At 41.4% G+C, this 15435-nt stretch overlaps 1 protein-coding gene across 4 annotated transcripts in view; it reads left to right on the top strand.

The window, feature by feature from the left end:
* NPC1L1 (NPC1 like intracellular cholesterol transporter 1) overlaps positions 1-15435 on the top strand; it is a 77773-nt gene that overhangs the window by 37583 nt on the left and 24755 nt on the right. Inside the window, exons 1-3 of one of the 4 annotated variants that reach the window (XM_056571229.1) lie at positions 4766-4878; positions 10495-10628; positions 11167-12498. In XM_056571229.1, coding sequence (XP_056427204.1) covers positions 4824-4878; positions 10495-10628; positions 11167-12498 — 1521 coding nt within the window. In that variant the 5' untranslated portion in view covers positions 4766-4823. Of the gene's footprint in view, positions 1-4765; positions 4879-5279; positions 5427-10494; positions 10629-11166; positions 12499-15435 lie in introns of those variants that run through there. The other 3 variants (XM_056571228.1, XM_056571230.1, XM_056571231.1) reach the window with 3 other exon arrangements.

Here is a 15435-nt window from a genome sequence, read left to right as displayed (position 1 = left end):
AAAAGAAAGGTACAGTAGGGATGGGAAAAATTGTAGGGAACAAATTTTATATTTTTTAGAACAATTTTTTTTTTCGAGCAGGGAATTGTTTTGGATGCGTTCCAAATGTTGATGTCCTAAGCCAAATTAGATAATACGTGCACAGAGAGAAAAAAACTCATACTGACACACACTAGGTCAAAATGGTTCTCTGATTTATTGTATAGCGTACACACAAGATATATCCTTCAGTAGGGCGTAGCACATTGTGTTACCATTCTAATTGGTTAGCAGACTACTTTACGTAAGCATTTCATTATATTTTCTCTGTGCTAAAAAAATGGCTAAGGTGTCCATGTGATTTTTAAATTAAAATGTATTCTATTTTCTAGTAAACTTTTTTTTTTTTTTTTTAGTTAATAATGTATATAAAGCCTTTTATTAATTTAATGTAAAATCAGTACATTGTAATGCGTTTTTTAAACTATATGTCCACACATTATTTTGTTACTTCCACTTCTCCCAGCATGGAACAGAGTGTGTACCATGTTGGGAGCAGTAGCACCTTCAGTAGGTGTCATATATGCATCATCCTGGCCGGCCCCCAGCTGATTCCTGTAGCTGGGGGCCGGCATTAATAGCCGACATGTGGCGATCGCCGCGGCTGGCTATTAACCCTTTAAAACGCAGCTGTCAAAGTTGACAACGGCATCTAAAGGTGCCTGTATCCCGTCCCTGGTGGTCCAGTGGGGTGGATCACCCCCCCCCCCCGCAGCGCGATCGCTACTGAGGTAGCCTGAGCGCTTACCTCTCCTGCTGCGGCGATTCCGGTGCTCAGAATGATAGAGCCTGGTAAGGCCAGACTTTATTAATCCAGTGCAGAGCACACAGATCAATGGGATTGTATGTAATCCCATTTATCTGTATGAGGAATCAAATGAATGATTTCTCCTTAAAGTCCCCTAAGGGGACTAAAAGTGTAAAAGAAAAAAAAAAGTTAAAAAAAAAGTTTAAAAACACACACATTTTCCCCTTCCTTATTAAAAGTTTAAATCACCCCCTTTTCCCAAATTCCATATAAAAAAATATATAACCATAATAAAAATAAACATATATGGTATTGCCATATGCGTAAATGTCAGAACTATAAAAATATATCATAAATTAAACCGCACAGTCAATGGCGTACGCGCCAAAAGATTCCAAACTCCAAAATAGCGTATTTTTGGTCACTCTTCATGCCATATAAAAAGCGATCAAAAAGTCTGCTCAAAACAAATATGGTACCAATTAAAACTTCAGATCACGGCGCAAAAATTTGTCCTCATACCACCCCGTGCGCGGAAAAATAAAAAAGTTATAGGGGTCAGAAGAGGACAATTTTAAATGTATTAATTTTCGTACAACAAAATCAAAAGTAGGGTATCATTTTAATCGTATGGACCTACAGAATAAAGTGTCATTTTTTTCTTCAATTTTGTCGCACAATAATTTTTTTTCCGTTTCGCCGTAGATTTTTGGGTAAAATGACTGATGTCATTACAAAGTAGAATTGGTGGCGCAAAAAAAAAAGCCATCATATGGATTTTTAGGTGCAAAATTGAAATGGTTATGATTTTTAAAAGGTGAGGAGGAAAAAACGAAAGAGCAAAAACAGAAAAACGCTTGGTCCTTAAGGGGTTAAACTACACTGACCCAATTATTATGTACTGCTATTGAGTAACACCTGGGTCACACTTACCGTCTTACCATGTACCTTGTATTCTATTGTTTTTAATACATAAATTAACCCCTTAACAACCTGGACGTAAATGTACGTCCTGGTTTGGCGGTACTTCGCGCACCAGGATGTACATTTACGTCCTGTGTATGACCGCGAGCATCGGAGCGGTGCTCGCATCATACACAGCAGGTTCCGGCTGCTAGCAGCAGCCGGGGACCCTTCGGTAATAGCCGACATCCGAAATCGCGCGGATGTCCGCCATTAACCCCTCAGATGCTGTGATCAGTACAGATCACGGCATCTGAGGCATTGCGCATGTTAAAATAGATGATCGGATCGCCCTCAGCGCTGCCACGGGGATCCGATCATCTATAATGGCGGACGGAGGTCTTCTCCCTGCGGCTTCTGCTCTGGTCTGAGATTGAGCAGACCAGAGCAGGAGATAGACGATAATACTGATCAGTGCTATGTCCTATGCATAGCACTGAACAGTATTAGCAATCAAATGATTGCTATAGATAGTCCCCTATGGGGACATAAAAAGTGTTTTAAAAAAAGTTGAAAAATGCAATGAAAAATGAAAAATAAATTTGCCTGGTCCTTAAGGTCAAAATGGGCTTGTCCTTAAGGGGTTAATAAAGGTACAGGGGGAGATTCATCAAAACCTGTCCAGAGGGAAAGTTGCTGAGTTGCCCATAGCAACCAATCAGATCACTTCTTTCATTTTTCAGAGGCCATTTAAAAAATGTTGTTATGTTTTTCAAAGGTTTTGATAAATCTCCCTCACAATATTCGTTTGTCGAATCCATCGTATGTTGAGGGATTCGTGCAATGTAAAGTATAGGAAGCTGTACTCACCTGTCCCCGCCGCTCCGGACCGCGTCCTCACCGCTCCTGATGGTGTCCCCGCCGCTCCCGATGGTGACCCCGGGCCTCCGCTGGGCTCTCCTGGTCTCCTCCGGTCCTCTGCTGGGCTCTCCTGGTCTTCTCCGGTCCTCCGCTGTCTTCTCCGGTCCTCCGCTGTCTTCCGAAAGGCCTTACTGGGCCTGCGTAGCGATGTCATTACGCTGCTGCGTACGCTGTTCCTATTGGATGACGGGACAGCGTGCGCAACAGCGTATTGACGTCACCGGAGAGGGCTGAGAAGACACTGGAGGACCAGCGCTGGACCCGAAGGGCACCCCGAAGCATCGTGGAGGGGTAAGTAATACTCACCGCACCACACAGGGAACATTAAGCTGCTATCCGGATAGCACTTAATGCGATGGCCCCGACATAAAAAAGCATCGTATGTCGATGCTGACATCGACATGTGATGGCCTCTGAGAGGCCATCGTATGTTGATTTGATCATATGTCGGGGCCATCGTATGTCGGGGGGTCACTGTATTTCTTTCTAAAAACCTTCCAATCAGGACAAGCCAAACTTATATTTAAGAAAAATAAATGCAACTTTTGCTGTTTTTCCATTTTGGTCAGCACTAGTGTGGTGGCCCAGAACAGCTGTACTAGCTGCTACGCTGAAATAATACGGTTAGCTATAGTATTTTAGGTTTGCTGGACAGGTAAATGTGTGTATAAAATGCTAAATGCCTATGGGGGTATTTATTAACAGATATATATATATATATATTTTCTTTTTCTTTCCTTTGGCACATTTCTTTGGCGCAGTGTCTTTTTGCACCAATATTTGGCGCATTCTCACCTCTATCAAATTTTAAACTTGCTAAGATTTTGACGGTCCTGTGTTTGATTTTTGCAGGGGTCAGTAATTTATCAATTGCGTCAATTCTGTTTTGGCACTAATTTGCCTGTTTTTGACACGTTTGACTCAAATCACGGCCAACAATATTCTGACATGGAAAACACATTTTGCCACATACCATATTCTTCCTTAGGTATGTGTGTTTTCCATGTCAGAATATTGTTGGCCGTGATTTGAGTCAAACATGCGTAAAAACCGAAGTAAAAAAAAAATGGGTAAAAAGAAACTGACAACAGGTAAAAATGATAAATACCCCCCTATGTGACAGTGTTTCTACATTGCCTATGCATATTCTTGTATTTCTCTGGTAAAACACTGTGAGTGTAGATGGTTAAAATCTTGCCAATCCTGCAAAATGTATTATATGTACAGTAGAGAAACAGGGTTGGCCACATGTGGTGGCCCAGTACGGGAGATGTTGCCCCGTACCCTTGCTGTCCTGTCAGACAGCCTCCTTCAGTGTCCCCAGGGCCCCTTTCACCTGTTCCCTCCCCCCTTGTACATATGTTCTGCAGTGTATTGTATTATAAAATGTGTTGTATCTTTAAAAGTTATGTCATGTGATTGTTACCCAGGAGGTACCAGTGACCAGGTGACCCCACGAGTGACCTATGGGCTCCCTGCTAGTCTCTCCATATAATCCCTAGCTTGCTCTTCTCTCTCTTAGCTCTTGCTTCCTGCTGAGGTCCAGTGCAGTCGCCTAGTGTGTGTGTCCAGAGTGTTGGAGACCTCAAAGTCCAGTCCTGCAGCCACCATCAAGTCAAGTAAGATAAAGTCACAGCTTTATGAGTCAAGTCAGTCCCTGTCATCTGTCAAGTCAGCGTGGTCTACATTCAATTGTCCAATCCTACTACAAGTCCCAGCAAGCCCTTAAGGTCTCTGCGTCACTGGTCACCTCCTTGGGCCCTGGCTGAACTGTATAGACTTTACCATCTGTCTACCCTCAGTAAAGCTACCGTTGTCCGTAACTTGCGTAGGAGTCTTTATTGCCCCCGTGCCTAGCCCAGGATCCAGCGGTATACCTTCGGGGGTGGTTATAGGCTAAACCATGCCCTGGCGTCATGAATACAAGGGGTTAATGCATCTACCCCTGGGTTAACAACATCTGCCCTCATCAGACCCCGCTACCACACACGTGTTTAGCTATTGCCTAATAAATGCAAGATATTCCACCAACTGCACCCCCTCTCCTGGGATTAGAGGTGGGACCAATTACTCTAGTTAGTGAGTCTTGTTCTGACCAAAGTCAGAGAAGCACAGGAAACAATAGTGAGCCTTCATTGTAGCCAAGAACAGGTACACCTCAAGCAAATAGGCCACCAATCTCTATTCCTGTCTTCAAGCAAGATCCTAAAAAATGTGCCTAGCGAGTCCTGTTGCAAGGGTATCAACAGAACAGACGTGTCCTAAAAGTAAGTGGAGTGAAGATCCATCCAGTATGCTAGTATGCTACGTACAGTGCCAGTGCAGATGCTTGTCAGTATGCACCCGAATAGGACACAAACTCGTACATCACAGAGTCAGTCCACAAGAGACATCCACAAGTTCAAGTGCAAAAACCTAAAGCTTCTGGTTTTGGTAAAAATACTTGTTAAAATGAGGCTGAAAAAATTGGTAGAACATAAATAAATACATAATGGGGGAGATTTATCAAAACCTGTGCAGAGGAAGAGTGGTGCAGTTGCCCATAGCAACCAATCAGATTGCTTCTTTCATTTTCCACAGGCCTCTTTAGAGGCCTGTGGAAAATGAAAGAAGCAATCTGATTGGTTGCTATGGGCAACTGCACCACTCTTCCTCTGCACAGGTTTTGATAAATCTCCCCCAATAAGTGTTTTCTCCAACTCCACTACACACGTTTTATTTGCATGTCCATCCATGACCTGTTGTTCTTCAGTGGTTGCTTAGTTTATCTCTTGTACATGAGTAAGACAATTTGGAAGGTCCAGCTGAATATTGGGTAAGACATCTGTGGTGTCCCGGCACTGTATTTCATACTGTGCCTTGGTAATTAGTCCCCAAAGTTAGAGTCCCTAGGACTGTCGGGGTTCGCTTTCCTCATTTAACCCCTAGTCACCCCTTAGTCACTTAATATTTATAAATATTATCTATCTAAATAAATGTATATGGTATTACTCAATGTTTTAGCGTCGCAGGACCTGCGGGTCATGTGACCGGGTTGGAGAACTCTATGGTTTTTGCTAAAGGACCTTTGGTGGTTTTGGACTTGTGATCACCCACAATCCATTGTAACGGTGAGTGACAGCTGATTGGACCAATCCAAAACGGCCAGCCCCTGCCCATATAAGGGAGCTGCGCCATATTGTCGCTCTCTTGGGTTGCTGACTTTAGACAAATTACTAGGCCCAAAGCCTTGCGGCTTAGGCCTGCGCTAGAGACGGATAGTTCTTACAATTCCCCGATATCTCAGCAAGACCTCTGGACCTAATCCAACCCCTAAATCCAGCGGATCTATGCAAATACAATCCTCAAAATCTAAAGGGAACTTTCCGGTCCTAAGCATCTGTCAATCACTGCTGTGCTGTTTGTAAAGACTCTGTTATCTGGACTGTTATCATTACTGCATTTACAGAAAATCTTCAGTAAAGATTCCTGCAAGTTTTAAGTTCAGCACTGCTGTGGACAATCTATTTATTCTACACTCACCTATCGCTCTTGGGAAGGGTGGCACTAGACCCAGCATCACTACAGAGTTTAACCCCCACCCTGGCGTCACGAGTGACAGGGGTTAACAGCGCCCTTTATTTTATTGAACAGCAGCACCCCAACTACCCTACACCCCCACAAGGCTTTCCACATAGTGCTTCACCACACATCCACAACATTAACAACGTAGACGAGACAAGCCTTCTTGCCTTGCATTTAAAATATTGTTATAAATAATCAATGGAAGGGTTGTCCCTTATAGATTATTTACCAAGAGTCCAAAGGCAACAGAGGGGGCAATGCCTTCCTAAACCTTCCTGGTGCCACTAGTGCACTACAGTTTGGCAGCTGCCCATGAGACACTTTTTGGAAAACAACTGCTGTAACATGTACAACATTCACTTGTTATAATAAGTTAAACATCTTAATCTCCTGGTAACAAAAATAAAATAATGCAACTGTACAGAACAAGCACATACCCAGTTGTTATCACTGCTAAAACACACATCATATATCAAAATTAGTAGTATCCAAATAAAACAATGAAATAAGGAAATGATACAAATAATAACCAAACAAAACTGCAACTAAGAAACAACAAGCAGAACATGCTGAATCATATAGTATTGATTTGTATGCACTATATGGGGCTTTTTGTGCATTGTATTATAAAAGGTTACTGCTTAGCTCTTTTGACTCTAAAAGAACACTGAATTCTATTATATTGTAAAAGCTCTTTTAATGGTCACTGTCACTTCAAACATCTTCCCTCGATTTGATATCCAATAAGATCCCCAAGATATTTGTAAATCAATTAATTTACCTGGGAGAAAGTTTGCCTACTGGAAATGATCCACAAAGGTAAATCAAGGCTTCCCTCTCATCTACCAGTGTACCTAATGCTGTATGTCCAAAGTGCTGCAGTGTGATCTCCACCTTAGACCTCCCTTTAGTTTGCAACCTTGTCATCATGATCAGTGTAACCACTTCATTGCTGCTGCTGTTTCTTGCATTTCTGCTCACCTAGCACCTTGCAAATAAAGTGCATCAGTAACCCCTTCCTCCACATGCTATCTATATTAGTGTACTGTGTCTATCACCCCTAGCAAAGTAAACATGAACCAGCAAACTTTATGTCAGGAAAACACACAGCATTCAAAGCATTTGACATATTATGGAATAAAGGCAACTTTTTTTTTATTTTTTTATTTTTTACTTTTTCTACTACAATTTTTTTAGTCCTGTGGGTTTTCCAGAAATTATCTGTATGTCTGTTTGTCTGTCCATTCAATATGGAAAAAAAACACCTATTTGTGCTTCACACTAGGGCATTTTTCAAGCTTTGGGGCTTTTCTTTGCACCTCACTTTTTGAATGTTGTTGCCCCTAGCACCTTGGGGGAATTTATCATTGGTTTTTGTATGAAAAAAAATTAGCAAATTTTTGAGCAATCCATTATTTACCTAAAAATGTATAACTTTTTTTTACATCAGTTTTCTGGTGAAGACATTGATAAATTCCTTCCTACTGCAGAAAGAGTACTACATCTAATTTTTACTTTTACCATCTATCTATCTCATATCTATCTATCTATCTCATATCTATCTATCTCATATCTATCTATCTATCTATCTCATATCTATCTATCTATCTATCTCATATCTATCTATCTCATATCTATCTATCTCATATCTATCTATATATCTATCTATCTATCTCTCTCATATCTATCTATCTCATATCTATCTATCTATCTCATATCTATCTATCTCATATCTATCTATCTATCTCATCTATCTATCTATCTAAAAGAAGAAAAAATCTTGTCCACAGCACCAAAGTTCATGAAAAAATGTGTGTTTTATTTCATAAAAGGTGTCAATACAACAGCGACGTTTCAGTCAGCTCAACCTGACCTTTCTCTTGAGAAAGGTTAGGTTGAGCTGACTGAAACGTCGCTGTTGTATTGACACCTTTTATGAAATAAAACACACATTTTTTCATGAACTTTGGTGCTGTGGACAAGATTTTTTCTTCTGTTTGAAAGATGATCCCCTAACCAAGGATCCAGGAGCTGCGTGCACCCCCCTACGATATTTTTTCTTCCATTGGCTGTGCTGTTCTTCTTCTACTACTATCTATCTATCTCATATCTATCTATCTATCTCATATCTATCTATCTATCTCATATCTATCTATCTATCTATCTCATATCTATCTATCTCATATCTATCTATCTCATATCTATCTATCTATCTCATATCTATCTATCTATCTATCTCATATCTATCTATCTCATATCTATCTATCTCATATCTATCTATCTATCTATCTATCTCATATCTATCTATCTCATATCTATCTATCTCATATCTATCTATATATCTATCTCATATCTGTCTATCTATCTATCTATCTATCTATCTATCTCATATCTATCTATCTATCTATCTATCTCATATCTATCTATCTCATCTATCTATCTATCTATCTATCTATCTATCTATCTCATATCTATCTATCTATCTATCTCATATCTATCTATCTATCTATCTATCTATCTATCTCATATCTATCTATCTCATATCTATCTATCCCATATCTATCTATCTATCTATCTATCTATCTATCTATCTCATATCTATCTATCCCATATCTATCTATCTATCTATGTCTATTTTCTATCTATAATTCTATCTGTCTAATATCTATCTATCTATCTATCTATCTATCTATCTATCTATCTATCTATCTATTAGACCAATTGATTAAAACCTTTCTCCCTACATACACAAACATACATGGATGGATACTCTATGACTTTGTTTCACAATATGGTAGGTTGTCTCAGTAATTTAATAATTTATTATTAACCTTAAAGGGGTACTTCACTGGAAAAAATGTTCTTAAAACAACTGGTGTCAGAAAGTTAAACAGATTTGTAAATTACTTCCATTAAAAAATCTTAATCCTTCTAGTACTTACCAGCTGCTGTATGATCCTAAGGAAGTTCTTTTATTTTTGAATTTCTTTTCTGTCTGACCACAGTGCTCTCTGCTGACACCTCTGTCCATGTCAGGAACTGTCCAGATAAGAAACAAATCCCCACAGAAAACCTCTCCTGCTCTGGACAGTTCCTGACATGGACAGAGGAGTCAGCAGAGAGCACTGTGGTCAGAAAAAGGAAATTCAAAAAGAAAAGAACTTCCTGTCGATCATTCAGCAGCTGATAAGTACTGGAAGGATTAGGATTTTTTTAATAGAATTCATTAACAAATCTTTTTAACTTTCTGGCACCAGTTGATTTAAAAAAAAAAAAAAAAAAGAGTACTCCTTTAAAGGGGTAGTCCAGTGGTGAAAAACTTATCCCCTATCCTAAGCATAGGGGATAAGTTTGAGATCACTGGGGGTCCGACCGCTGGGGCCCCCTGCGATCTCTTTGTACGGGGGCCATGCTCTCCGGCTAGATAGCGGGTGTCGACCCCCCGCACGAAGCGGCGGCCGACACGTCCCCTCAATACATCTCTATGGCAGAGCCGGAGATTGCCGAAGGCAGCCCTTCGGCTCTGCCATAGAGTTGTATTGAGGGGGCGTGTCGGCCGCCGCTTCGTGCGGAGGTCGACACGCCCCCTTCCCGCGGGCTGTCGGGGCTCCGTACAGGAGATCGCAGGGGGCCCCAGTGGTCGGACCCCCCGCGATCTCAAACTTATCCCCTATACTTAGGATAGGGGATAAGTTGGTCACCACTGGACTACTCCTTTAACAACCCCTTTATCTAAATGAAAAAGTATCTTAGTTTTAGACATGAACCGGGAAGAAAGTACATCATAAAAACTCAAAATCAATCAAAACAGAAGAAGATTAATATTAAAAAAGTTGCTTGCGGAAGATATCATTGACATGTACACTTCACTGCCAACACACTCTGGTAATATGAACTAAAATATATGTCTAGAAGGTAAAACCCTATTCTATACGTTTCTAAGGTAGTATAAATGGATAAAGTAACCAGCAATGATAACTGATCGCCATGTGTCTAGTGTTATTCTTTAACTGTGTAGATCAGTGTTTCCCAACCAGGGTGCCTCCAGCTGTTGCAAAACTACAACTCCCAGCATGCCCGGACAGCCAAAGGCTGTCCGGGCATGCTGGGAATTGTAGTTTTGCAACAGCTGGAGGCTCCCTGGTTGGGAAACGCTGGTGTAGATGAATGTTGTAGACGGAGCCATCCCCCGCACCCCTCCTCTCCTAGTTAATAAGAAGCAGGGTTTATTATATCTGTCATTCCCAATTGGCTCCTGTACAGAATCCCAAGCTAGAAAAAGTCTGATCAATATTACATTGTAAGCGTTTCTTGTACAGCTGAACATCCCGGCTCCTGTCACAGATATCATCTGGTCGTCCTGACTCCCACCCCTGGGCTAATTTTGAAGGGGACGAAGATGCTGCCCAGGGTTCTCATACTCGTGATACTGTTGGCTGTAGCCCTTCCTCAGGTTGGTATCTATTGAAGATAGAAAGTATTTTTGGTAAATAGAACTTCAGAACATCCATAAATACTGTCGGTCAATGAAAGATCCAGCAGTAGGTTTTCTGTCTAAAATCGCCACGGAAAGACAATTGGTCCATTGGGGCATGAAATGGCCAATGGACCAATATGGTTTTACAGGTTCTTAACGGGTCTGCTCAGATTCGGTCATCCCTCCTTTCTAGCTTTCAGTGGAACCAATATTCTTCCGTCTTGAACGACTCCACATAAAACCAAGCTTCATTGACTTCATCTTTTATTTGACTATTCACCTTTATCTTTAGCAAATAGTAAAGTTTTGTTCTGTGTTTTTGATTTTTTTGACTGTTTTGATCTCTGTCCATATACAAAGTTCATGGTTTTTGGAGCTTCTCTCTGTTTTGCTAGTGACTATTACTACTATCCTACTACGCTATATAAAGGTTTTGTTATATTATCGTTCCTGCTGTTGTATTGTTAGAGTTTTGCCTTGCCTTATGCCTGCTCCATCTTCTTTTTATTGCTAGGTTAAAGGAAAGACCACCATAAAGCAGGAGGGGTACTGCTCTATATACGATGAGTGCGGCATTAATCCCGAGGTGACCGGTAGTCTACTTGATTCAAAGATTCCTTGTGAATCCAACACACCAGCCAGGAAACTAAGTGGGATACATCTTAATTCTCTGAAAGAGACTTGCCCAATGCTGTACAATGGGAACGATACATATGCCTGCTGTTCCTATTCCCAACTACTAAGCATTCAAAAAAGCTTTTCACTCTCTAAGGTCATCCTGAGTCGATGTCCATCGTGTGCTGAAAACTTCATCAATATTCATTGCCAGAACACGTGCAGCCCGAATCAGAGCACCTTCATCAATATTGTCCGCACGACCCCTTATAATGACAGTGGGGAAATCAAACAGGGAGCACTGGAGTATGAGTGCTTTTACCAGAGAGACTTTGCTGACAGATCCTTTGACTCTTGTAAGAATGTTCGTTTGCCCTCCACCGGGGGGTTTGCAATTTCTGCCATGTGCGGCAAATACGGAGCAGAGCTTTGCAACAGTCAGCGATGGCTTGACTTTCAAGGGGACATCAGCAATGGGTTGGCGCCACTTATCATCGATTTCATATTTACAGACAATAACACTGAGGTTGTTGAAGGTATTGTGCCACATAATAGCACAGTGTGGAGTTGTGCCGTTGGACCAGGAGGAGATCCAGAAACTGCCTGCACTTGCCAGGATTGTAGAGAAGCATGCCCAAAAATCCCTCAACCAGAGCCACTACCAGACCCTTTCAAGATAGGGCCTATAGATGGGTACTTGATAATAAGCATTGTCATTTTTGGTATTATGATGTTTTTCTTTATTGTGTTTTTGGGTATAAGATGTGCAGCAAATGGCTGCAGGAAAGGCGATAAAAAAATCAAAGAGCCCCCGCGTGTCCAACGTTCTGACCTGAGCTGCACAGAAAAAGTGAGCTACATAACTAATCGCTCATTGGAGAGAGCTTTTCAATGGTGGGGCACTCGAATAGCTACGTACCCTAAGACAGTCATTGGCATCTCTCTTGTTGTAGTTGTCATTCTTTCAGCGGGCATGGTGCTAATCAAGTTGACTACAGATCCTGTGGAACTGTGGTCAGCACCAAACAGTAGAGCCAGACAGGAAAAGGACTTCCATGATGAAAATTTTGGGCCATTCTTCAGAACTAACCAGCTAATCATCACCGTCCAGAATCGTCCTTCATACTCTTATGATTCCCTCTTCTTTGGAAAACTGAATTTTAGTGGAATTCTTTCCCCGGATCTCCTACTGGAACTTCTGGACCTTCAGGACAGGCTTCAAAACATTGAAGTAAGTGCACTATTATAGTCAGAATCTCAAGACTTTGAATGTCTTCTCTTCCCATCATCTGCTATAGGACTCGTTCACATCTGCTTTGGAGCTCCGGTAGCAGAATCCACTGAAATGTCAGGAGTTGAGCGGACAAAAAAATGGTGCAAGTCCAATTTTTTTCTCTGCCCAACTCCTGCAAAACAATGGACACCAGGCAGAAACCTGGTGGACCCCATTCAAAGTCAATGGGACCCGCTGGGACCTATGGTGTCCCCTGTCCAATGAACTGTCCAGCTTCTCGGTGTTGTCTAAACTGAACTCTGTGATGGAGCTCCTTAGAATGTATATCCCATTGTACTTTTTGTGTATCAGTTAATGCTTTATACCCTTTAGGGCAGGTTTAGGAGTCTTGTTTTCCCCTATGTTATGTATGCCCTGCCCTTTGGAAATCACCAGAGCTTCAGGATAAACAATTGCTTCAGAATTAGGTTTCTGTGTTAGTAAGGAAAGTGATTCATACAATTTCCCAATCATTCAATGTTAGCAAATAGGCCACCTAACTACATCAATGAGTACATAGTAGTGTATGTTGTTTGCTCAGGTTATCTAGCAGTAGTGATACCGTAGTTTTTTCCCCTGATTCACAGGACACTACTAAATGTAGCTCACAAAATTCCACAGCAGTCAATACACAATTGTGTAAACTCTTGGAGGCAAACAGATGAGGAGTTACTTACTAATGGATTTGGTGTAGGCTGGGTCTGAGGTATTATTCATAACCACCTGTAACTCCCAGTTGTATGAAATTTAAAGCATGGAATTTCCTGGAGCTGCTATCCGGCGAAAAAAGTCAACTTGGAAATTCCATTGCAGCAGAGTGCCAATGTTTTCAATGCGATTCTGCTGTTCCGTGCGCACACTGGAATTTTTGCAGTGGAAAATTCTGTGGAAATTCCGATTCCGGCCTTCACAGATAGAGTGGACATGTCAGAAATGCATTGCCGCCACGTCTGTTTGCGGAACGGAAATTTTCGCGACAGACATTCCGCAAAATGTCTGCAGTGTGAACATAGCCTAAGGGGGAAATTTACCAGGACTGGCATTTCATATACTGGTTTAAAGCTAAAACTACTTTAGAGTAAGATGCATAAAATGTATTAAGTGGTCCGCAAACTAAAACCTATGCCAGCTATCCCAAATTTCTGCTGTAATTTACCCCAATTTCTGGAGTAAATTCTAGTGAACTTGTCAGGCTGCTGTGGCCACACCCCTCCTGGTATACCTGCCTACTTTTTAAAATAATGTTTAAATAGTTTGAATAAACCATTGTTTATAAAATCTACAAACTGACAAGCCATGATTTTAAGGTGTTCATAAAAGATGTGATCCACTGACAAATGAGGATCGCTAATCTGTGAGCCGATCACTGGTGAGCTTTATTTTAAAGGGGTACTCCAATAGCTAGCATTCGTAAGTAAATGTTCCGAACACTGTTTTCGCGCTGTGTGGGCCGGTCACCCTCTCAATGCAAGTCAATGGGAGGGGGCGTGACCATGGCCGACCCCCGCAATGCGAAAACAGCGTTCGGAACATTTACTTCCGAACACGGCCAGTGAAGTGCCCCTTTAACCTAAGTAATTACTACAGTATATGTCACTGGAAAAGGCTGACTGTGTGATGTCTAAAAGAATGTAATTGACAGAGGACCAAGACCAATCCTAAAAGTGTAAATCTGGCATTTGTCCTGTGCCCGTTCTGCAAAGATCGGTGCAGAGTGATACAGTTCACACTGTGCGGTACAGTTTCTAAGGCAACCATGTGATGCCCAATGAGTTCTGTGCACGAGTTCTTTTATGTTGAACAAAACTTGTATATGGAACTTGCAGGGCGTTGTACGGTGTCCTCGGTTACTGGAGCTCCCAGCTGTGTCTTTGTGCACCGATTTTTGCAGAACGAGCAGGTGACAAATGCTGAAGTTACACTTTAAAGCGTAACTCCAATGCTGCTCTGGAGGCAGAATACCTACCGGTATTTTAATTTCCAGGCAACTTTGTAACCCGAGACTAAAGATTAGGATACAGATGAGCTGGAAGTCTCATGTAAGTCTAAGGGACTCCAGGCAAATCCTTATCCTGATCGCTGTAGTCTCGAGCAAGGGCTACAAAGTTTCTGGGAAATTTAAACAGGTATCTTGATGCCGGAACATCATTGAAGTTAAGTTTTAAAGGGGTACTCTTTTTAAGGGGGTGCCATGGAAAACTTTTTTTTTTAAATCAACTGGTGCCAGAAAGTTAAACAGATTTGTAAATTACTTCTATTAAAAAATCTTAATCCTTCCAATACATTTTGTGGGCTGTATACTACAGAGGAAATGCTTTTCTTTTTGGATTTCTCTGACATCACTAGCACAGTGCTCTCTGCTAACCTCTGCTGTCCATTTTAGGAACTGTCCAGAGCAGCATATGTTTGCTATGGGGATTTTCTCCTGCTTTGGACAGTTCCAAAAATGGACAGCAGAGGTCAGCAAAGAGCACTGTGCTCATGACATCAGAGAAATCCAAAAAGAAAAGCATTTCTTCTGTAGTATATAGCCCCTAAAAAGTACTGGAAGGAGTAAGATTTTTTAATAGAAGTAATTTACAAATCTGTTTAACTTTCTGGTACCAGTTGATCAATAGTAAAAGATGAAGCGCTCGGCATAGCTACAAGAAACCCAGTAATCAATGCATATGGATACTTAGTCCGTATACTCTCCAGCAGGGTGCTCAATCCAGAATTCAGTGCAAAATCAACAAAAAAGAACGGAGACGGCACTCACCACATCAGAGGTAGCGGTAATTCATTAATCGGTGACCGGCAGACTACAGCATAGGGAGGAGAAACGCCGGGAGCGTAATAGCTATTTCGTGCACCAGGTGCACTTCTTCATACCGATCAATGTCTAAACATTGGGGT

The sequence above is a fragment of the Hyla sarda genome, chromosome 4 (genome assembly GCF_029499605.1).
Source record: "Hyla sarda isolate aHylSar1 chromosome 4, aHylSar1.hap1, whole genome shotgun sequence".
Taxonomy (NCBI): domain Eukaryota; kingdom Metazoa; phylum Chordata; class Amphibia; order Anura; family Hylidae; genus Hyla; species Hyla sarda.
The sequence above is the reverse complement of the archived record's forward strand: the minus strand, read 5'-3'. Positions and strand labels throughout refer to the sequence as shown.